This window comes from Natator depressus, chromosome 12 (genome assembly GCF_965152275.1).
Source record: "Natator depressus isolate rNatDep1 chromosome 12, rNatDep2.hap1, whole genome shotgun sequence".
NCBI classification, from domain to species: domain Eukaryota; kingdom Metazoa; phylum Chordata; order Testudines; family Cheloniidae; genus Natator; species Natator depressus.
In genome coordinates this window covers 32709631-32734080 of record NC_134245.1, presented here as the reverse complement: position 1 = coordinate 32734080, position 24450 = coordinate 32709631, and the positions used below count along the sequence as shown (strand labels likewise).

Genomic DNA, 24450 nt, shown 5'->3' with positions numbered 1-24450 from the left:
AAGGGCTGCCTGGTTTCCATGCAAAGGATTTTTGTTGTAGATATCTAGTTGTATTCGCCTAGGTGACCAGTTGGCTAACATGAACCCTCAGGATAGAGTATTGGGTCATTCGACTAGATCCAAAGCTGACTTTATGGCATTTCTGGCTCATGCACCTGTACTTTGCAGAGTAGCAACCTCTTCAGCATTGTCACACATTTGCCTCCCACTATGCAATCTCTCCGCAGTCTCTAGATCGTTAAATCTGGACGAACGGTACTTCAGTCCCTGTTCAAATTGACTCCAAACCCACCTCCAGATGGGATAGCGCGAGTCACCTGCAGTGGACCGGACATCAGAAGAAAAAATAGTTTCTAACCTTTCCAGAATGGTTGTTCTTCTAAACATGTTGCACATGTCCATTCCACAACCACCACCTCCTCCTTCCCCTCTCTATTGGAGTCATTCCAGCAGTAAGGAACTGAGGGCAGTCTGGGGCAGCTTGGCCTTTTATGCTGCATGGTGTGCAAGACACAACAGAAGGTGCTTGGGCCTCCCTGATGAGTACTGCTAAGAGTAAAAACTGACAACTGTGCACTGGAGCCCCCAGACACCTACAGTGAAATAGACATGTGCAAAGCACCTTGAAGCACAACAGTTACAGAAAGTTACACAACAGTTGCCAATTTAGTAACTTTTTTCCTGCAAGATGACTCCAAGCAGCATCACTGGCATTGTGTTCTTTGCAAGACAGAAACACTGCAACTAGTTCTAATGCTATTGCCTTGAGAGAACAGTCAACTTACCAACGTGCAATTTCTACAAAGAAGGGGAGTGCAGAACACCGAACACAACGTGGCTAGGGCTGCTTTCATTAACAATAACAGAAAAGACCAGACTCTCAGTGAGGCCAAGCAAGGTAGCAGGTCACAAATTACAGGTCCACTTATCTCAGAAGAGTTATTGCCTTCCTTAAGAGTCAGCTAACTCACAATCCCTATGTTGCCTTTTAAACTGGCTGCCCCCTTCCCCACTTCTTTTGGGGACAATGTAACTTCACAGCAATAAACTGATTTGAGCTCACTGGACCAAATCTATTCTGTTTAGCAGATATAAAACTGGAGTAACTGCACTAGTCTAGTTGAACAGAATTTGACCCCACAAGACATATCGTGGTCATTGGTAGCAGCTGAGGGCAGTCGATAGATGTAGGCATATATAATTATGTAAAACAGTTAAAGTATTTTAAAACTACTTTAAAGTCAAGCTACTGATTGAGCACTGACTTCAGACTATACATGATGATTTCGGAGAAGTTCCAACACCATCTCTAGAACAAAGGGAAGGTTACAGGTAGTCAAGGCAGTAAAATAACACACTTTTTAAAAGTTGACCAGACCCATATTGTGTTTCATGAAAACATTCAATACAATTAATTTCAATTTATTGGAGTAATTGAAAGGCATCGCTACGCACTCTACATTTCCTTGCAGAGGCTTACAACCAAAATATTGCATCCATGTATTAGGGCATGAGAACAAATGGTAATTATATATATATTTTTAAAGAAGTGTATTTCCAGCCATAGCATGCCTTTAAACAGATAGTTTGACATGGGCAAAGTGCAGCCAAGCTGGGCAAATGCAGTGCTAACACTTCAGGGGTTGAGCACTGTCCTAACTTACAAGAGCAAGATCTGACCCCATTATGGCCATCTATGTAGGCAGAAGTTTCACATGCATTCACAGCCCTGCTAACAGCATCTGTACTAGAGCAAAACAGTTGAACATTTACTTTCATTTGTTCTTAATGCTCTAAGTGGGGACTTAGGCAGGCTATTGGTACAGAATATTGGGGCAAAAGTAGAAATTAAACCGTTTTACCCACCGAAAAAGTACTAAGTTGGTGGAAAACCTGCATTGGGCATGTGAGAGAAAGAACTTGTGGTCCAAACCAGCATCCAATTATTCCAACACAGCTCAATTTGTATGTAGAATATCATAACGGTTTCTTCTTCACCAGAGGCTGAAGGATGTGGAATACCATGTAGAACTGTCTTCTTTCAAAAACAGCCACCATTTTTCATTTCTTTTATAGCTCTTATAAGTGATACTCTACTGCTTTCCCAAACAGCATGTACTTTCCATTGCCAATTTAGGCAGAGTCATACAATAAATACAAGACAAAAATCAGACTGAAATTAACTTTACTCCAACGTACTATGCATCATTTACAAGATTACTGAAATTCTTCATTGGTGAAAAGCATTGTAACACTTACGAATAACTTACTTGTAGCTTTATGTATGTAACAGTACAACTTTAGAAGGTAACATGAGACAAATGCAAAAAAAAACTTTTGGCACAGGTTTTTTTTGCACGCATTATACTAAACAGTTTCACAACTATTAAGACATTTCTTCTTTGGGATTGCCACTTGTAAATTTTATATAAAACAAAAAACCCACCTGCTTCTGGCTGTTTATTACAATTTAATTGGCTAAAATGGCAAAAGCCAAATAGGACCATCCTTATGAAACAGAAGTTTGTCCACTAGAAGCTAGGGTGACCACATGTCCTGATTTTATAAGGACAGTCCTGATAGTTGGGGCTTTTTCTTCTATAAATGCCGACCCCCACCCTGCATCCTGATTTTTCACACTTGCTATCTGGTCACCCGACTAGAAGCTCAAACTTCATACAGTGAGGGGATGAAACAGACTCTTCTGATGATATTTCAAATGTGGTTGACAAATCTAGCTACTTCAATACGCTTTGGAACAGACCCATCCATGGAGTTTTGTGCTGATCCATTCCAAATAATTTTAAATGTAAGTGAAACATAATCAGTGGCTAAATTCTAATAAGTGGTTAAAAATGAAAATAAGGCCTGTTGAAAACATTGGTCATAGCCCACCCCTTCCATATGTGCTCTTGCAAATATATGTAGAGTACGGTCTGCTCTGCAACCGAGTGCTCGAAACATGCATTGGCAAAACTGCACATTCCAAAATGGAGGCCACGGTTTGAAACTTACTAATCCACTTGATGTATTGCATCAGCAGCTTCTGAAGTTATCTAATGTTTTCCACCTAAAGGCAGTATAAAGGATGATTTATGGGACTGTATAAATCAGAAACTGCTCAGCAGATTGCTGATATTTTTAAGTAGTAGAAAACTCATTTGGGGATGTCCACTACTCTAGTTTTTGGTGAACTGGAAGAGTGATGCACATACCAAACAGACAAACTTTACATCAACCTGAATGCAGGTCAATACAGAGTTGAACAATCTGGCCCTTTGAGTCTACTAATTGCATAGCAAAGGAATTTTAATAATAGTACTCACTCTAGCTGTAGGCTGGCAAATCCTTCCACTGACTTGTTTGCCGTTCAAGAATGTAGACTTTAATTCACATCAACTAGTTTAAAAAAAGCTTCAGAGATTTTGAGAACCACTGAAATTCCTGCAAATTTGCTCCATGCATGGTCACTAACATACCCCCTACCCCTGGATATTTACCACCTAGGTTTACAGAGAGCATTAGGAATGAAAGCCTGTTTGCAGTAGGTTTGTTGAAACACAAGCACAGCAGCATATTTAAACAAATCAAAGTGAAAACTGCAAAGGCCCACCTCAAAACTGACATTTTGGAGTATGTTTATTTGGAACAACGGAAATCTTCACATGCAGATTGTGTTGTCAAAATGACAAAGAGCACCCCCAAATTAGATTAAAGCAAAGGAAACTGGAGAATTACTCTGCGCAACTTTCATGATAAAAGATCATTTAAACATAATTTGGTTGACCTCAGTGTTGTAATTTCAGCACCAGATATTCCTTTAGCAAATGAAGAATGATTTACATTGACCGAACAAAGCATACTCATATTATGCACACCCATGCTTTATTCAAGTACATTCTACACCCATGATTTTATATTAGATAACCCTTTAATTTAAAACCTCAACCTTTCCAACACATATGCACTTAAAAGTTAAGAATGTGAACAGTACCACTGAAATAAATTACATTATTCACATGCTTAACGTTAAAAATGTACCAAAATGTACCTGGCAGGACCAGGACCTAAAATAGCAGAACACAGTCATTTTGTTAAGTTAGAAACATGCTCTATTACCTTATGCTCAAATAAATTTGCTAGTCTCTAAGGTGCCACAAGTACTCCTTTTCTTTTTGCGGATACAGACTAACACAGCTGCTACTCTGAAAGGTAATTTATATGTACACATGAGTAACAGCAGAATTTAGACTTTTAAAAAAGGCATGGCATGTGTGTACTTGGAGGTAACATTTTCAAGGGAAATTTATAAAAAAGTAAATTGGGAAAAAACAGATGTGGATCTGGAATGGTTTATAGCTTGAACAAGTTCAGCATGACCAGTTTTACAGTCTTAGTTTCTTTAAGTTGTTTTAACTCTTAACTGAATATAAATGCTTTATGCTGCTTTAGGATTTCAGATAACGTCGAAGAGAAGAGTTTCTACACACCAGCTACTTTGCGTACATAAAAGTGTACATGTATATTTAAGAGAATTCAATTTATTATCCTAGACTGCCAATTTCTGTCAGGCTGAGGAAACAAAAACTTCCCTGCAATTTAAACAAAGTGTTTTTTCATGCTATCAAATAGCTCAAATAAGTATTTACAAGTGTATACACATGAATGGGTGCCTGCATATCTCCACACTATAAACAAACATGCCTCCTCTCTGTTATCAGGGCTTAACGTAAACTTTTACCAATATATAGTGACACCAATAAAAATGCAAGGCAACTCATTGTTAAGTTTGACATATCTAGTTTTTCAGCTGTCTTTTTGCTTATATTTTGAAGAATATAAGAAAGGGGCTGCGCCCTGAAAAGTGCACTTTTGTTTATGTCTCCTTTGTGTTAATGAATGAAAGTGCAATATGTTTAATTTGCATACAAGTGTCAGTATTCTTTCAGAAGCTAAAGCCAGTTTTTTTGTTTTGAAGTTGATATATGCATATGTTCATGTCCAAATAGCTATGTACATGCACGTTACCAGTATGACACTTCTCTGCCCAGGTAGATGCAAAATACCCTATTTACAATAAAAGCATCCAAATCTCTAATGTACATAAGTTAGAAGTGTCCACAATTGCATTACTCCTCCATTTAAATGTTTTGTCCCTGGTGTTTCTCTCAGGGAATCTGCATGCCATGAGCGTTATGTGGATGTATCCAAGAGACAATATAGACTTGTCTCTGGATTGCTTTTACCACCCTTTGAAAAACTGGATGCTTTAGACAGACAAGATAACATTCAACTTTATTTACAGCCAGCCAAGGAAAGTAGAGCACCTTCATCTTAACTCATGCTTCAGGGCACAATAAAATGATTGTGACAGACCAGGGAAGAATTCATCTCTGGCCGAGAGAAAAGTATTATATGGTTTTCTAAAGGTCTGATCCAAAAGCCCACTGAGAGCAACAGAGATACTATCTATTCCAATGGCTTTGGATCAGGCCCTAGAGCATTTTAGGGTTTTTCATTTTTCTTTGAAAGATCAGGTAATAAGCATTGCCAGCAGTAGAATACTGGATTTGATTAACCAGTTGGCTGATTCATAGTGGCAAATCCTACATTCAAGTTTTTTCCACAAACAAACAGGTCATGGGATGCATGATTAGGTGACCAATCACAGCCCATTTGAGTGGAGTTCAGAGTGGTCTAATACAAGAATTGTGAGATCCAATAGTTGCAAGGGTGAGAAATTGGGATTAAGCAGGATGTGCAAGTATGACTATTTGGAAAAAAGTCTGTGTGGAGAGGCTATGGGGAAACCATCGGCTATTTTGGGTACCAAAAACAAAGTCTCCCTTTATTCACCAGCCAGCCCATTACAGCCAACAAAAGGGTAGTGAAACATCTAAGTCACTGTTAACAATACTGAGAAAGAATCCTGCATAAAATCAGTTTTGCTGACTGACACACTTAAGGTAGTGCAAATCATTTTGGAAGGGCAATGCAAGAAAAACTGAAATTGAAAAAAGAAAAAAATTAGTTTGGAAGAGAAAAATATTAATTGAAGATTTCAAATCAAGTTTTAATGTATTTGTTCAGTGCCTAGCACAACAGGGCCAAATTTGGTCGTGACCTCTCTCGTCTATTACAAGTGTTAATTAATAAATCCAGAACTAGGGATATCTTAATGATGTGGAATCCATTCCTTTCGTGTAAGGAATTTTCCACAGCCCCATTTTCATAATTTCCAATGTAAATAATTTTCTACAATCAGAATGAACACATCACATTTGTTTTGACTGTAGGTAACTCTAGGACTAAAGTGACCCACATTCATCAAAACAAGGTATATTTACTGTTAAATTGTTTTCATGCCACTGGATTTTATTTAACAAATTCAAATTGTGATAATACCATACACATTTAAGGTAATAGCCAAATGTTAATCCTATGGGGCTGGGAGAAATGGGGCCAAATTCAGCATCGAAGCCCTGTCGTATTACTGTGCTCTGTAACTGCATATTTTAGAGAACTGAAATAAGACAACTGTTCATGGGAACCAGCAGTCTAAACTAATTTCTATTGAAAAATGCTGCTCGTTTCCTTTAGGCCATAGTCACTGGTAACAGTGCATGCACAATTCACCCCTTTGTAAAAAGGTTTAGGCTTAAACCAAAGAAAGGATAACCTGCAGCTCGGCATCACGAGCCTGTGAGGTGGCTAGTAGTACTTGGGGGGCTAGTAGTGGGAAACTTACCTGCTGTAATTCCACACACTGAATATGTCACAGAAATTGATCCCCACTCTTGAGTTTTGGGCTTCTGGAACAAAGCCTAAACTTCCAAAATGTCAAGTTGTGCAGGGCTGCTGAGTCCCCATATCATCATCTCTTCCACTGCAGGTGGTACGTTCCACCTCTGTACAGCCTGCTTGTTCTCCAGTTGCTAGTTTTTTTGAGCAAGAGGTTGAAGCAATTACCTATGAGAACTTATGTATCTAACTTTCACTTTGAGATGTCAGTATAATCAATGCATCAGTTGGATGGCCACAGCCGTCTATGCACTAAGAAATGCATTCGCTAGTTCTACAGTAAGCCAGTGGGAAATAACTCTTAAAACCAAAGCATAAACATTGCTACACATAGTAAAAGATAGGATGGATGAATCCAGCCATACTTCATCTGTCTCTCACAGGAATTGGATGGGTGAGAAGGAATCCAGTCATACAATATCTTCAGAGAACCAGAATTACAAGTAAGTAATTTTCTCTTCTCTCGGTATACCACGCTGACTGGGCTCCTGCTTCTAGAGGAAAGAAACTTGAAGGGAGTTTCCACAAAGCAGCAGACTCACCAAATCATGGAGAACTAGAATAGCAAAAGGCAGTTTAGTACACTCAGGATTGTGGAAAATTCCAGGACACTCCCACATCTGAGAACGTCAGGGAGATATTAAACAGGTGACAGGCAGCATAGGGCATGCACATTACAAGGCAGGTATGTAGAAAGATCTGTTGTTTGCATTACACAATTTCAAGTAGGGGCAGAGATGCCCACCAGCTGAGTCTGTTGGCTTGACAATAGCACATTTAAGAAAGCAGGAAAAGTCAAAAGCCTTCCCAAGAAAAGACTGATTTGACAAAGTAATAACCTGCAACAGAACAGTCACCTTCATCTAGCATATTGGTTAAGTCCTACATAGTAAAGAGGGAAACATTCTCAGTTTTGGGCTGGGAGCTGTGCCCAGAAAGGACGGGCTATAGATCACTTCCATCAGGACTCCAGAAACAAAAACTTCTACACAGATGAGTGACTGATTAGCGTCAAACATATGCCCAATACCTCCCCTCTTCCTGTGGGTAAGCAAGTGTTCCTTTGCAAAACTGAAAGCAGGATCTTGGGTCCTTATTACCACCAGTGAACAAAATGTGCTAAGGAGTTGCTCTGGGATCTGCGCATGACCTTTAAAATGACCAACTAAGGATATACTTGCAGGGATATGCTGAGTGCTTAATCCAGCCTCTTCCTTTCTGCTGCAGCCAAAAGGGTTACTCCTCTAGTCAATAAAGTAACTGGACATACATCAGCTTAGTGAGAGGCAACACACAACATTGAGGAGAAGATACAAAAGTTTGAAAGAGAAGCCAAAACTCTAGAGTTCAGTAATGACCCTAGATTAGTAAACATGCCCCAAGGCAACCAAAGAAGAGACCAGAGACTGCAATGAGCTCATGTAGCCAACATGCATCCCAAAGACATCTACAAGTAGAGAATGTGGCTACCTAAAGGCAAGTACCAATTGGACAGCACAGGAAGCTGCATACTTTGACTTAATGGAATTTGAATGAAGGTCTGGTGACCACAGTTAAGGGAGACAGGCTCAGTCTTCATCATTTGTCGATATGAATTATGTATTTTGTTCCTCCTTGGACTTCAGGCCCACTGAAATCATGTGATTGGATGTACCACAAGACAAGTACCAGAATACTATTGCAAAAATCAAAATTCAAGTTTCACTATGGTCTTAACTGGTATCTGCCACCTACTGGCAAATACTCCCAGTTAGAACACCATGTCTCACGCTTCCTCTCAGTTTATGAAGGCTGCAGGACTCAAGGCCACTGGACAGCTCAAGCTGGGTGCTTTAGTGCAAAGCCCAAACCTTATCTTCTCAAAGGCAGACACAGATGGGCAAACCTCTCCAACAAGTTGATCTTGTGCCTGGGAGTGGCCCCATGATACACTGATGTCTATGTATCTGACTTCCTCATCTGTCCAATGCTCCAAGATAGGTACAGACAATGTCTTACTGATTGACACACTACAGCAGCACCCCCAAATGCAGCTATGAAACACTGGCCTGAAGAGTGGGCTGCAGAGGCATAGAATTGGTGTGCCTGGGAGCTCAGGTATGCAATACATCCACTGCACATCATACTAAGCTATCCCCGTCACAACAACGTTTGGGTCTACTACAACAAGCGATCATGCAGAAGTTGGGGTTGGGTAAAGGCGGTCTGAAATGCTCTGAGGCAAAGCAATTCAAGCCACCACCATGAAGAACTCCCCCGTAAAGAAGGCTCTACGGTGTACAAACCAAACCATCAGCACCTCAAACTCACTTCCTCGGCACTAGTGCTGTGGGTGAACATCTGCCTAGTGCAGCAGGGGAACAGCTGGGCAATGCACCTGTGCATCATGTAAGTTACTCCATAGCGTCGATGCCTGGTATGTTTGTACACAAACAGGCCAATGCTCCAAGTCCCCTCAAAGATACCGACTGGCATGCTAACCAGAAATACACCAAGCCTCTGTTTTGAGCCGCCACCAAATAGCACTGACCCAGCATACTGGAAGTAGGAACAGGAACGAGTAGGAACAAGATGTGCCTGTGTTGGGAGAGTATCACTGTAGCACCCAGCTCTGATGTGACCCAAGATTACCTGCTAGTGCATCAAGCTCCAATGGCGCAGCAAGCCCTGATAGATCAACAGTGCTGTCAGTGCCCTGCAAGTTCACCATACTCCGATGAAATGGTAAGGCAGTCTAGGCCACAACATTACAAATTCCTTTAGCGTGCCAAGCTCTGACAACACACTAAGACGACAGATCTTGCTAGTGTGTTGAGGCATTCTGACCCCACTGCAGTGCTCCAAACACCAATGGAACCTCAAATTCCATCTGCAATTGCCACCACCACTCAGGCTGCAACAAACCAGTTGCACTTTGAGTCTCCTACCAACACAGAGGATTGTGCCTTTTACACGCTGATCTTCAGAGCTGTGCCTTTTCCATAAACTGGAGACAGGGGAGCATGGAATCGGTTCCAAAGATTTCTGGATGGCACACACAGGTGCTCTAAGGCAAGGCACAGCTGCAACCAGCCTTCCAGACTGACCTTCAAGGCAGAACTGGATGCTCCTGAAATAAAGTTACAAGAAAATACAGAAGTTAGTAACCTCAGAAATACTAAAAGATGGGGAAAAAAGTGATGCAAGGCTGAAGACTGGCTCACAGAGCAGAAATTCACATCAGAATAACTGCCTCTCCATTGAAATAGATGACTGTTGTAACTGACCAGATAGGAGACGACAGTAGATGAAGAAAATCTCCATACTTTTTTGAGCATCATCAGCTTTTAACAGGTAACCGCTGAAGGGGAATGCTTTACAGTGAAGCCAGGGGCATGAGGGACTGCAGAGCCCACTGTGCAGAGGAACAAAGTACCTGCTGCTATACAGGGAAGTCAGCAGCCTCAAACACTCTGAACTTTCAGAGTTCTACCTAGTCTTGTTCTAGAAGAGTAAGATTTAAGAGTAGTAATTTAATCAACAGGATATCAGAGAATTCAGTCATTACAGGTTTCCTAAGGTCTTTGGTAAGGTTGGTAGTTATAGTATAACCAATATACTGTTCCTCAAATCAGCAAATACTGTGCTATTGGTAGGTGAATTGCAATGTAACCTGATGATTTCTTCTGATCTTTCACTCAGACAGACATTCTAATATTTAGAATGTCCTTGATTTTTTTTTCATCAGAACCAGAGTTTCTTGAAAAAAAAAAAAAAAAAAAAAAATCATAGTTTAGGAACACAAATCCCTCCTTGAAAAGTCCAAAAATACTTTAGACCTGTATGGTGTCTGTTTTATTACAGTATGTGCAGTGAAATTACTGCATGATAACTTTAAGAGTTAAGTATCTCAAAAGTTCTTTTTATACCCCCTTAACATCAGCGCTGATTATACCAATTCAGAGAGAAGTAAAAACAAGTGTCGCTACCCACATTAGTTGCACTTTAAATTATATACGCAATAATCAGCAAATTTGTGTTACAGGTTCGTTTTTGGGACAACTGCTTGGAAACTACATCTACTAATACATTCCTCAACATCTATTTTCGTATAGGACTGGTAAACCTTGCCATATTATAATCTTGTCAAATTTAAGACTTTAAAAAACAAAAAGCAGCTTATGCCAATAAGGGCTTTTTTGGTGAGCGAGATGTGTCAGAATTAGATAGGCTTACTGTCTTGATGCAAAAGTAGGCCTAGGTCTGAGCCAGAAGTATATAGGTATAGACAAATATAAAAGCCTGAACTGAGGTTCAATGGACATGTTGATATAGCTTTGTAACACAGATCAACAATGGTAGGCACCACGAGAACATTCACTTTAAAGTTCAAACTTACATTAACAGGTTACAAGCATGTACACATATTCTATGTTTAAGTTACATATACAACAGCTGAAGTACCTTATGCATGAAAAGGTTTTTTTAGACCAACTGCATGTGGGCAACTACATTCAACGTAGATAACTTGGTCAGTCCCTTCTCCCGCTCCCCACCCCAATAATTTAGTTTCAAACCACAAGGAAAACAATTTTATTAAGTAGCACTCAGTGGCTTGTTCCAAACTTCTGACAAACCAAGGAACACAATTCTGCACAGGTCTGTGTTTCTACTGAACTGAACTGTGACTCCATTGTATTCCAGGCCAAGTCAGCCAGAAGAAAGTCATCCATAGCTGTCTGTGTCTCATTGCTGGTAAGGAATAGGCTTCCAAGGGTCTCAAAGCAGCTATCCATAGTCTGTGTTTCAGCACTATTCAGCTGGACTTTATTTTCTATATTTTGACTAGCTATATGTTTAGCAGCAGAGGGTATTTCTGTCTGGGTTTCAGTATCAGATGAGTCAGTGCTCATGGAGAAGCTGGACTGCTTCAAAATACTTCCCAAAGGCAAATGGGTGCTACTGTCTAAGAAGGAATTTAAGTCTGTCTGTGTCTGGGTATCAAACATTTCCAAACCTAAAAAGTTAGAATTTCCTCTGCAGCTATAGGATTGAGTGGCACTGTCCGAAAAAAATAAGTCAGTCTGTGTTTCAATGTCCAGAGATTCCAAGACCGGCTCAGAGTTCAGGTTACCAAGTTCACTCTCCTCAGTTTGGGTTTGAATATTGGAAGCTGAAAAGAACTCTTCAATGTCAAAGTCTATTCCCGTGCTCTGTGTAGGGCCAGATGGCAGATGTGTATCAGCACCAGAGCTAGCGTCAGACAAAAGACCACGATTATCCAATGTCTGGCCAGGCATGTTACCTGAAAAGATGTTTTCCAGATCATTTAGTAAGTCCATTGTCTGGGTTTGATTATCCATCATATTTTGCTGTGGGAGTATAGTAGTCTGTGTATTGAAGTTGATAATGGATTCAGTTTTTATTGTATCCTGACTCAGGGTCTTGCAGTTACTTCTTTGCAGCAATCCTTGATCCATGTTTGCAGCCATTAAATTGTTTTCTGGAAGCCCAATCTGGGTTGAAACATTGTAAACCGAATGAACACTGTCAAAAATGTCATTGCACATTACAGCCTGGTCCATTTGTACTCTCCCTTCAGTAGAGTTCTGTGTTCTATTGGTTTGGGTCTCTCTAGAAACACCAGATGACTGGAAACAAGCCTGAGCAAAAGCATCAGTCTGGGCAGCTATGGATGAAGTCAGTTTAGAACTGGGCAACAGTGTCTGAGTCTGAACGCTAACCGGTAGCGAAACCTGTGAACTGAATGTCAGGTCTGTCTGAGAGCAAGAGGATACAGAAGAATCAGGAGTCCAGGCTGCAGATGGCACAAAGTTCTGTGAAATGTAAGATAAGTCAGTTTGTACATTTATTGAAGAGATTTTATTCTTGTGACAAATGCTCCCCAGCTCTTGTACTGTATTATTTGATGTTACCTTACTCAAATTGACTTGGACACTGTTGCTAATCGGTTCAACGTCACCAGAATTTGCCGTTTTTGAAATAGGCACAGTGTTTTTAAATACAAGTGCTTCAGCCTCTAATGCTGGTATCAGAATTCCTATAGACTGAGGTAATAAGTGAACAGTACTCATAACAGAGCCTTGATTATCAACAGCCACCACAACAGGTTTGACAGAGGAATCTGTTGCTGATACAAAAATAGGCAAGTGAGCCAACTGCATTACTGGAAGTTTAACCAAAGCTACTTTGGGCTTTGGCAAAAGCATTTTCGGTGTACACTTTGGCTGTGAGAGCGTTTGCTTACTGATATTAGAACTGCAGGAGCCTTCAAAGGAGGCCATTAGCTTCATCTCAGATGATTCCAATTCCTGAGTGCAAGTACTACTGATGCGTGCATTGATGAATGCTTCACTCGCTTTCTCTGCCAAGTGCTGATTGGAAACCACAGTGCACATTTTCCTTTTCTTACTAGGTGGATCCCTGTAAACATGATACATTCAGAATTTATCTCACAGTTTAGAGACCAACAACAAAATCTTCCCTCCCAACTCTTTCAATCATGGCACTAGACCTTGTGGGAATGGAGGTATAAGTTAAATCCTTCCGTAGGTCTGCATTGGCAGAAAAACCAATCCTGACCGTGACCTTTTTTCACTTTAATAAGGAAGAGAATGAAGAAAATGCTAGAAGAGTAACCTCTCAGCATTTTGGGTTGTGGTGTTTAAGAAAATGTTAAGACTTTTCCAAAGTAGGTAGTTACAGTCTTATAGAAAATTGGAACCTAGGTTTTCTATCCCTTGCATACAAGAATGCACAAGTATTATAATCTTGCAGCATCTCCCTCTGCAAGACAAGATACAGTAGGATTCAGTAAATAGATTGCTTCATGCATGCACACTACTAGGAAGATTTATACACGTTTTATAGATGGCAATTTTTGATACTTATCTTATTGTCTTACTAATGAAAGCAACTGACACATATGGTGCTGTATAAGCGTTAAGAGTAAAAATATTTAATGAACGTTGCCTACTTCAGGCTACAGAACTACACTGGGTGTGCACATTCCCCGTCCAAGAACATTCCCCTTCTACTTTCATAGGACCGCAGGATGCACAGTTCCAACGAGAATCACTCGTAGTTCTAACAACAAATGCAATAAATGTCACCAGCAATAAGAGGACCACAGCTGGTAGCACTTCTTGTGCTAGACACTAGAAGCTTGATCTTACATAGTACTGGACACTCAATTCCCATTGCCATCAATGGATCTAGAACTGCTGTAAGCAATGGAAGGAAGAAGCTGCAAACTGCATTAGTGTTAGTGGGAGTTAACTGCATATAGGTAGGAGATAGGCCCACGTCCCATCAACTGAAAGGAGTTAATTATGAGGCATGTGTAGGAAGATGCCATAATACTTAATATACAATAAATTAAACCACTTAATCAACAATAGCTTCACTGTTACCTGTGCTCTGCAGGGATCTCATGGCCAGTTCTGTAAACATGAGACAGTAATGCTGTTCTGCTGGCATAAGGGCACCCACAAGTACACTGGAAAGTCTTGCCACAGTCTTCTATATGTCGTTTCAAGTCCCATTCCGTGCCATACGAGTTGCTGCATTTATCACATTTGTGCTTCTTTTCAGCATGCATTTTCATAAAGTGCTAAAATTCACAGTGAAAGTTAGACAGGTTAGCAATACAAAAATAATTGGTTAAGAGGTCATTTCTTTACAAGACAGATACAGTGTTAGCATATGCAAAAACAATTTAGGAGATACGCTAGTCTTGGAGAAGAGTAAGAAAACTATCCTTAATCAGAAACAGTTTTAAGAATTCAATAGAAATATTTAGGCTTTTCACTGAAAAAAAGATTTAAACATTTTCTTGCACTGCTCAAGGCACAAACTATACAATACTATTCTAGAGGCATGAGAACTACAGAATGAAGAGAAGTCTAGTTTCACTGTCCAAGTTGAGATGAGGGCAAAAAGTAAACAATGAAAAGTTGCTTAAATTAGTTTTCATTATTTAATTTCATTATTTAAAGTATTTTTGTACAAATAACTATGATTTTACACCGTCATTTGATCTGCAAATTGATTTTCAGTGTTTTACTTGGGAGTAAGTCTTCATACAATACCAGAGAATGAACTTGTTGGCAATCTCATACACCTGGTCATTAATTTTATGTCATCAATTCCCCACAGCTTTTAGCTATAGATTAACTACTGCCACTTAACACTTACTGGGCCTCCTGTACTATTGACACCAATGGGAGGTTTGCTATTGACTTCAGTGGGCACAGGATCAAGCCCACAGTGCCCCTCATTCAAGGATCTTGCTGTTTATTAACATTAGTTAAATCATCAAAATACCCATCCTGAGAGAGGCACGCTCTCTCTTTCAATAAAGAACTGGAACAAAGAAGAGAGGCTAAGTGAGTTGTCCAAAGTTCCCAGAACAAGTAAATAGAACCCTTTATTTATGGCCCACTGCTCTAGCCACTAGACCACATCACTGCCATGCTGGATCATGCAGCTGACTGACACTGAAGATGAGTCACAAATGTTGGCAGTTGGGTTTTCAATAGAATTTAATACTTTTCATAAAGAATGCATAAGTGACATTTTCTTAGCAAGAGATAATCCTGATGAACATGCAACAGAAAGTCAACTGTGTAAAGACATCAACTCCTGAGATGAAAGTACAGGAGTTAACCTTATTTCTTATCCATTTAAGATGGCTAATAATTTAAATCCAGCTTATTGCGCTTGGACTTCTTTTTGTTATAATTGGACATTTACAGAAAAAATGTTAGCCATAGTTCAGCTCTTTAGAAAAATCTTATATGAATGATCTTTTCTAACATTCATTTCTTATCAGTTTTTTTTTTTTTAAAAAGAACATGCCAGTGACTGACAGACACAAAGGCCCACGTCTTCCAAAGTGGATGTGCAAACTGCCATCTGCACACAGACTGGGGTTTCTCCACACACTTGCTCTGCAACTGAGTATACACATTGGGATGTCTGGCACATGTGTTTGGACACAGGAAGGTATATGCACTCTTGAAGATTTAGCCCATGTTGTCCCCAAATTCCTCTTATACTATTACTCAAAGAAAAGTAGTCCAGAAAAAAAATAAATACCTGTTTTACAAGTGAAAATTGGGAAAATGGTCTGTTTGGTCCTCTAGGGCAGCCTTCAATAGGACAGCAGTAGAATTTCTGTGTAGTTTTCAAACCCTTTCTTATTGATGCATTTATTTTTCCATCCTGAAAAAGTACATTTTTATTAAAAGTTGGCAAATGGGCCTGTACTATTAATACAGTGTTCAGAATACAGATTAAATTTTGCTCAACATTTAGTTTACCAGTCTTGACATTCAAGCTAAAAACTCTTTGTTAAGTGAATTGGTAGATTACTCAGCTCAAATGGAGTTGCTTATCTGTTCAGATACTATTTTGTAACTATACCAGCAGAACTCTCCAGGAATCACAACTGATGATCCTAGAGCAGTATACTATTATTTTACTTCAAATATTAAATTCTCCCCAGCATAGAGGAAATACTTTCAAAATCTAACTATTTCTTAACTTTTTAGAGTCCAAAATGAATGGATCTAAAGCTCCAGCCTCTACACTGCATTTCACTAAATATTTACAGTGTTCCAATACAATGTGGTTTTAATTTTCAGAATTGCATTACGCTTGGCATTTCCAACCAGTAAGATTTCTACTTTACAGTTTATATTTGCCTGGAACAATCACACTGCCATCAAAGTTGCTGAAGCAAGTAAAACTAAAGAACTAGAGTTCCATGTGCCACTTAATAAACTTTGTGTGTGTGCTTGTATGCAGACTAGATGTTCACAGCAATATACTACAGAACCAGAATACCAATAGGGACAGATTCTGCTTAGTTGTCTCTGGAAGAGGCATCTCCCTCACCAAGGAAGATTCCTTCAGTCTCAACCACATTACTCTGCTTTCCACATATTTCAGCCACCTGAGCATGGACACTTAGGGATAGTAGCAGGTTACTAGCGAAGAAGAAATTTTGGGCTAAAATTCTCAGCTGTACCCAAGCAAAACACAGTGCTGCTGGGAAGCATAAAGACAAAAATAGCACCTCTTCTGTCCCTCCAGATCCTGGAACTGGCTGGGGAGCCAAACTCCAGGCACTACAACCCTGGAGATCTCTCTCTGGTACCAACTTCTTCAATGTGAAATTAAATTTGACTTGATCTGATGGCTCTTTTCACAGGGGGAGACAGCTAATCTGATGTTGGATCCAGGGACCAGACCCATAAGGCCTCCCTGATGAAGGCACAGAGCCTCTGCTGCTTATCAATGCAAGCTCAAGGTGTGAAGGCCCTGCAATAGAGCAGCAATCCAAGTAATGGTTTACAACCCCAGGCAGAATAGCAGGTACCCACATCTGTCTCCAGAATATAGACGGACACATCACACACTGCTTAAATACACCCTTTTTACCTGAGACCCCAGAGCCCTGACAGACATTTTGGTAATAGCCAGAGAACCTTCGGGCCAAAATAAAAACCTACCAGTACAACAGTGAAAGCTATTTAACACGGACCCCAATTAAAATACAGTTGTCATAAATATAAAGGGAAGGGTAAACCCCTTTAAAATCCCTCCTGGCCAGAGGAAAAATCCTCTCACCTGTAAAGGGTTAAGAAGCTAAAGGTAACCTCGCTGGCACCTGACCAAAATGACCAATGAGGAGACAAGATACTTTCAAAAGCTGGGAGGAGGGAGAGAAACAAAGGGTCTGTGGCTGTCGGTATGGTGCTTTTGCCGGGGATAGAACAGGAATGGAGACTTAGAACTTTTAGTAAGTAATCTAGCTAGGTATGCGTTAGATTATGATTTCTTTAAATGGCTGAGAAAAGAATTGTGCTGAATAGAATGACTATTTCTGTCTGTGTGTCTTTTTTGTAACTTAAGGTTTTGCCTAGAGGGATTCTCTATGTTTTGAATCTAATTACCCTGTAAGGTATCTACCATCCTGATTTTACAGGGGCGATTCCTTTACTTCTATCTACTTCTATTTCTATTAAAAGTCTTCTTGTAAGAAAACTGAATGCTTTTTCATTGTTTTCAGATCCAAGGGTTTGGGTCTGTGGTCACCTATGCAAATTGGTGAGGATTTTTACCAAACCTTTCCCAGGAAGTGGGGTGCAAGGGTTGGAGGGATTTTGGGGGGGGGGAAAGACGTGTCCAAACTACGTTTCCCAGTAAACCCAGTTAGAGTTTGGTGGTGGCAGTGGATATTCCAAGGACAAAGGATAAAATTAATTTGTACCTTGGGGAAGTTTTAACCTAAGCTGGTAAAAGTAAGCTTAGGAGGTTTTCATGCAGGTCCCCGCATCTGTACCCTAGAATTCAGAGTGGGGGAGGAACCTTGACAACAGTGCAACACAAGAAATTGAGTTTTGGATTAAAAAGACCTCAAGAAATCACCCTGGGAACAGAGAGAAGGTCCCTGCACCTGACCACAGAAATGCACAAACTGAGGTAGTTTGGGACTGCACAATGTTTTTATAACTTCTGCTTCAAACATCTTAAGTGAGAAGGGCGCTCATGCAGCTCCAACGGGCATGGTTTTCCAGAAAGTTCCTGCAGCATAACATGAGGCAAATCCCACAAACAGGAAAACAGACGCCACATTAACGAGCTCCTTTTTGTCAAAGTGAATGAAGCATTAACAGCTGTCAAACGAAGATAAGTTGTGTCTTCAATAAATGGAACATAATCAATGCTATACAACTTTGTCTAAGTAACTTATATTTCTAAGCATTCAAACCTGATTTCTAGTAAAAGACATGTTGTTGCAAGTGAGTTTTACTAATGCTATAAATCCATACAATTAAGTACAAAGAATCTAATGAATGAGATGGTCAACTATGTCATTTCACCAAAAGAGAACCTGATGGATTCTTGAACTTTGTCAATTAAATGTTTTGTGGAATTTTGGGACAAAGTTTTTACTTTCACCGCTTTTCCTTTGACTTCTGAAAGTATCAAAATAAAGTGCAGTCAGAGAAATCTAAAAACCACTAAGTTCCAAGATCATTCTCTTGTTATACCACAATCCACCACCACCATGCTACTAAGGGTCAGATTATTTATTTATTTTGTAAAGATATAGTACATCGGTTCTCAAACTGTGGGTCAGGACCCCAAAGTGGGTCACAACCCCATTTTAATGGGGTCACTAAGACTGGCATTAGATTTGCTGGGGCCCAAGCCCAACCGCCCAGGGCCAAAGCATGAGGACTTCAGTCAGTGGTGGAGGGGCTTTGGTCCCCCTGCCCGAGGCAGTGGGGCTTGGGATTCGTCTTTGGCCCCCCTACCCAGGACAGTGGGACTTGGGTTTTGGCTTTGATCTCCCCAGCCAGATTAGTGGGGCTCAGGTGTGCTCAGGCTTCAGTCCCCCTCCTGGGGTCGTGTAGTAAATTTTGTTGTCAGAAGGGGGTTGTGGCGCAATGAAGTTTGAGAACCCCTGGTATATGCCTAAAATAGGTGCCTAAAGAAGCAGATAGTCACTTAGCAGAATTCTCAGAAGCCTAGACACCTAGCTATCACTGACTCTCTCGGGTGCTTTTGATAATTCCACTAGGTGACTATCTGCTTTTTTAGGCATTTATTTAGCAATCTGGACTTAACTGCTAAAAGGGTTTAGTAAGAGAGGTAAGCTGTAAAACAATGCTGAATATGGAAGAGGCAGCTCTACATATATTTGTAAAACGTTTCCGTAGTTGGGACTATCTGTATGTAGCTCTAAAGCAGGGGTTTTTGGCCTGAGGGCCACATCAGGGTTCCAAAACTGTATGGAGGGCCCCCCTCCTGGGACTCCCTACCCCTAACCGCCCCCCAGCGACCCCACCCCCTATCCAACCCCCCCGCTCCCTGACTGCCCTGATCCTTATCCACACCCATGCCCCGTGACAGGCCCCCTGGGACCCCACCCCCTATCCAACCCCCCTCTAAAGCCCCTTTCAGAATATAGCCCTGTGAACATGAGTGGAGGGCTCAGGAGGAGCAGGGACAGCCGCACAGCTGGAGAGAAGCGACAGTTTCCTGCTGCTTCTCTCCAGCCAGCTGCGCAGCCACCCGGCGCTCCTCCTGAGCCCTCCGCCCACATTCGCCACACTCCCGCCACCCGCAGCTCCCGCCTGCTCCCCTGAGGCTGCAGTGAGCCTCCCTTCCCGCTCTCCCCTGCCCCCGCAGTGCAGCCCCCTCCCACGCTGGTGGCGCGGTGAGGCTTCGGCAGAGGGACAGCGGGGGAGGGGTTGGGGGCTAGCCTCCCCAGCCAGGAGCTCAAGAGCTGGGCAGGACGGTCCCGTGGGCCGCATGTGGCCCACGGGCCATAGTTTGCCCATCTCTGCTCTAAAGTATCATTCAATCAGTCACGGCCAGATACAAGTCTAATGAAAGTTTATCTCCAAAAATCCCATCTCCATAGACACTGTGTGTCTGAGCCACACAGTGTTCCAATACTGGCCTGAACTATTACCAAACGGAAAGTTGAGTACAAGCAATCTCATGAGCATACATGGCAGTGTGATAACAGTTCTGAGAGCTATTACAGCAGTTTATGTGGGGAAAGAACGCATTGTATTTTCTTCCTTGATAGCAAACCTGGAACACAACAGTTAAATACTGCAGTAACTGTGGTTCAAAACGATGGGCCGCATGGATCCAGGAGTGCTGCGTGCCCCTCAAAGCACAAGCTCAGAATGTTTAGAAGAATGTCTGCTGAAACTGCGCACAAACCCTACCTATCCCTTGTGTCCCTTAACCGCAGGACGCATCAGCTAATGCCACTCAATTCCTTCTAACTGCTTTTGAGCCAAGATCCACATAGGCCAACTCGACCAATAATAAAAAAAAAATTAGCTATTTCCCTGAGAAAATAGGAGGTTTTGGTGCCTGGGGAACTATACGTTTGTATTCCTGTAGCACAATGTGGCCAGGGTCTCCAAGTGCCACAGCAATACAAAAAATGAATAAAAGGATGAATGATCTTCAGAAAGAAAAAACCCAAGCTACTCTTAACAGTATCTGTTATATTAAAAAAAATTGAAGAATATTAAAAGATATCACACACAAATACTACACAGAGACAAACCAAACACTAAGTACGCATATACTGTTAATCAAGTTTATATATTTCACGCTGAAGGGTGTTTTAATAAAAAAAGCTGTTGCTAGAAAATGCATCATTCTTCTCATTGTAATAGAATAAACATGATACACTAATCTAGAACAGCCCATCAACACCTATATAAATCTTTACAGTACCCTTTGAACAACAGTGGCTTTAGAAACAATTGGACAGTTTACTGTTTCTAAAGAATGCTAACTATCCCTTGCAGAGGGCTTCAAAACTGGGAATGTGAGCTCCCCATCTAGATGATGTTAGATAAATCAGAAGGCAAGAAGGACCCAGGGGACACAGATGTAGTACTGGACAAACGGTAGGCAGTCAATGCTCAAGTACACACTTGGAGTCAGGTTGGGAGCATGGGTCAGCATGTAGACCTGGTATGTATTACTTTCGTGCATGATCAGGGCTGTGGGCACCAAAGGTGCAGTTAATATCAGGACCAAGTGGATCTAACTCAAGAACAGACTCACGGAGTTTGGTACTTGGAATGCAATTGTCCCAGGTGCATACCAAGAGCAGCATAGGTGCCGACTCCATGGTGCTCCAGGGCTGGAGCACCCATGGGGGAAAAAAATAGTGGGTGTGCAGCTCCTCTCTCCTGGCGCCTCCCGCGCCCTGGCAGACCCTGCTGATCAGTGCCTCCTCCCCGCCGCAATCAGCTGCAACTGCGTGGGAGTAGGGGAGGGGACAGGGTATACTCAGGATGGGGCAGAACGAGAGTGGGAAGAGATGGGGTGGGGCCTTGAGGGAAGGGGTGGAGTGGGGGCAGGGCCTGGAGTGGAGCAGGGGTCAAGCACTCCCAGGGAAAGTGGAAAGTTGGTGCCTCTGAACAGCTGGACATGGTGCATGCTCAGGACCAAGATCTCAAGGGGTGAGGAACAACGGGGACAAGCAGGAAGGGGTATCTGGATCTACACTTGCTTACATCATGCACAGTGCTGGGCTGGGGAGTGGGGATATGGCATGGGGCAGTTTGATTCCATGGCCTTGCTCAGGTGTATGCTAAAGACCAGGAAGGTGTTTGGGACATGCATTTGTGGGAGGGAGGTTCAATACGGGGGCCTTTCTTGGACCAGTGTTAGGGGATTTTTAAAGGGTGGAGGGGAGGGCCTGGTTAGACTTGTTCAGGTGCACGCTCCGGAAGAGGCAAAATATGGGGTTCAGCACCTGGACCTGGAGGGTCTTGCTCAGGAACATGCTCAGGGCAGGGGGGGTTAGATATCCAGACCCAGTGGGCTGGGGGTCAGTACCTGGACCTGGTCGGGCTTGCTCAGGTGCACACTCAGGGCTGGGGGTAGAGAATATGAGGGGCTTGGTACATGAGCCTCATGCGCCTTGCTCAGGTACATGATAAGGGTGGGGGAGCTTTGGTACCCAGACCCAGCGAGCCAGGGATGTGCTGATCTCTGGATCCACTGTACGTTGTTGAGGTGCTTGGTGGTGGGGGAAGGGATATGAGGAGTTAGGTACCCAAACCAGCTAGGCTGGGAGAGGGTCAGTACCTGAAACAGCTGAGCCTTGCTCAGAGCTGGGAGTGGGGAATATGAGGGTTTTGGTACCTGGACCCAGGGGGCTAAGGGAGGTGGGCCTTGCTCAGGTGCACACTCAGGACAGGGGAGGGTCAGTACCAGAACACACTGGATCATGCCTAGGTGCACGCTCAGAGTAGGAGTGGGGCCGTACCGGGACCGGCTGGGCTATGCCCAGGTGCGCGCTCAGGACAGGGGAGGGTCGGTATCCGGACCCGCTGGGCTGTGCCCAGGGCAGAGGAGGATTGTATCCAGACCCAAGGCGGGTCAGTACCTGGACCCGGTGGGCCTTGCTCAGGGCAGGGGCAGGGCGGTACCCAGAGCCGCTGGGCTATGCCCAGGTGCGCGCTCAGGACAGGGAAGGGTCGGTATCCGGACCCGCGGGGCCAGGCCCAGGGCAGGGGAGGGTCAGTACCTGGACCCGGTGGGCCTTGCTCAGGTGCATGCTCAGGGCCGGGCTGTTGGGCAGGACCTTGCCGCAGCCGGGCACCGTGCACAGAATGTTGGTCCGCACGGCCCGGGACAGCTCCGTCACCGACGGCCGCACGAGCTCCCGGGGCACAGGGCGCTCCGCGACAGAGGCCGAAGCCCGGGGCCACCCCGGCCCCTCTCCGCGCCGTGCGCGCTCTGTCGCCGCAGCACCTGGCGCCGCCATGTTGTTTTCGGCCACTTACAAACAAACCGGCCTAGCAGCAGCAGAACTTCCGGGTGCGCGACGGAGGCAGCTCAGCGTTAGTCATCTTGTAATTTGAATATTCATAAGGAGCGCGACGAGGCTCGGCGCTGGTCACGCCCCTCGGCCCTGGCTCCGCCCACAGATACTCTCTCGCTCCGCCCGGCATCGTCCAATCTTCAGTTTTCCGTCTCCCGCGGGGCCGACCCGGTTCGCCTCGTTCCCGAATAACCGTCACTCTCTTCTCACCGGGGGGGGGGGGGTGAGTGAGGGCTCCAGCTCGGCGTGCGGGCTCTGGGGTGAGGCTGGGACCCAGGGGGTCGGAGGGCAGGAGGGGGATCCGGGCGGGGGCAGAGTGTTGGGGCACAGGGGGTAGTGGTGAGGGATGTGGGCTCTGGGTTGGGGCTGGAGATGAGGGGTTTGGGGCATAGGACGGGACTCCGGGCTGGGATTGAGGAGTGCGGGGGTGTGAGGGGTGCAGGGCTGGGGCAGCGCTTACCTCAGACAGCTCCAGGAAGCAGTGGCATGTCCCTGTCCCCCCCTGCAGCTCCTAAGCAGAGGTGCAGCCAGGCAGCTCTGCGGCGCTGTGCCCCATCCACAGGTGCCACCCCCGAAGCTCCTATTGGCCGTGGTTCCTGGCCACTGGAAGCTGAGGAGCTGGCACTTGGGGCAGGGGCAGTGTACGGCACCCCCAGCTGCCCCTACATGTAGGAGCTGGAGGGGGGACATGCCACTGCTTCCCAGAGCCGTGTGAAGCCATGGCAGGTAGGGAGCCTGCCTTATCCATCTGCACCGCTGACTGGACTTTTAAACGCTCGGTCAGTAATGCTGACCAGAGCCGCCAGGAGCCCCTTTTTGACGGGCGTTCTGGTCGAAAACTGGACACCTGGCAGCCATAATCCTTGCTCTGTGGGTCACTGACCCAGTATGGTGCCCTAACATCACCAGGCCACAGGTTGAGACGACGTCAAAACATTACCACACTGCAAGGCAGCAGGCTGACAGGAGTGCAAAGATCATTGTCATGATGCAATAGATGATGAGGGATCAAATTATCATTAGAGGGTGAGGCAATTAATGATGTGGGGTTAAGAAGCCATGACACCACAAGGGCAATGGGGGATAGAGATAGTTACATGAGCTAACTGGGTAGCATCAGCCAGTGGTCGCAGCATGAAAGGATAGCACAACGTAACATCAAAACCAGGGCCATAACTAGGGTGGGGTGAGAGGGGCAGCCACCCAGGATACAGAGCCAGCGGGGGCACAAAAATGGGGCAGTGCAAGATCAGGGCCAGAGT

General features: G+C 43.5%; 1 protein-coding gene across 2 annotated transcripts; it reads right to left on the bottom strand.

Annotated features, from left to right (window-relative positions):
* Window positions 1–2097: 2097 nt before the first annotated feature.
* ATMIN (ATM interactor) lies at window positions 2098–23167 on the bottom strand. 2 transcript variants are annotated; one of them, XR_012641579.1, is made up of 5 exons: window positions 22892–23167; window positions 15901–16026; window positions 14214–14413; window positions 9729–13224; window positions 2098–7357 (listed from the first exon to the last, which is right to left on the bottom strand). XR_012641579.1 is itself a non-coding variant. In XM_074968819.1 (4 exons), the coding sequence occupies exons 1-4, from the start codon at window positions 23129–23131 to the stop codon at window positions 11388–11390; spliced, it is 2403 nt and encodes an 800-aa protein (XP_074824920.1). In that variant the 5' UTR covers window positions 23132–23167; the 3' UTR covers window positions 2098–11387. The 2 variants fall into 2 exon arrangements, 1 of the variants encoding a protein (XP_074824920.1); XM_074968819.1 differs by having other exon boundaries at window positions 2098–13224.
* Between the last annotated feature and the right edge of the window lie 1283 nt (window positions 23168–24450).

Excerpts from the sequence above, each read along its gene's own strand:
- ATMIN (XM_074968819.1), bottom strand. The coding sequence starts at position 23,131 with ATGGCGGCGCCAGGTGCTGCGGCGACAGAGCGCGCACGGCGCGGAGAG. Across the intron at positions 16,027-22,891 it reads GCAAGGCCCACCGGGTCCAG|GATGGAAAAATAAATGCATC; the intron begins GTACTGACCCTC and ends GTACTTTTTCAG. Across the intron at positions 13,225-14,213 it reads GAGATCCCTGCAGAGCACAG|GGATCCACCTAGTAAGAAAA; the intron begins GTAACAGTGAAG and ends TCATGTTTACAG.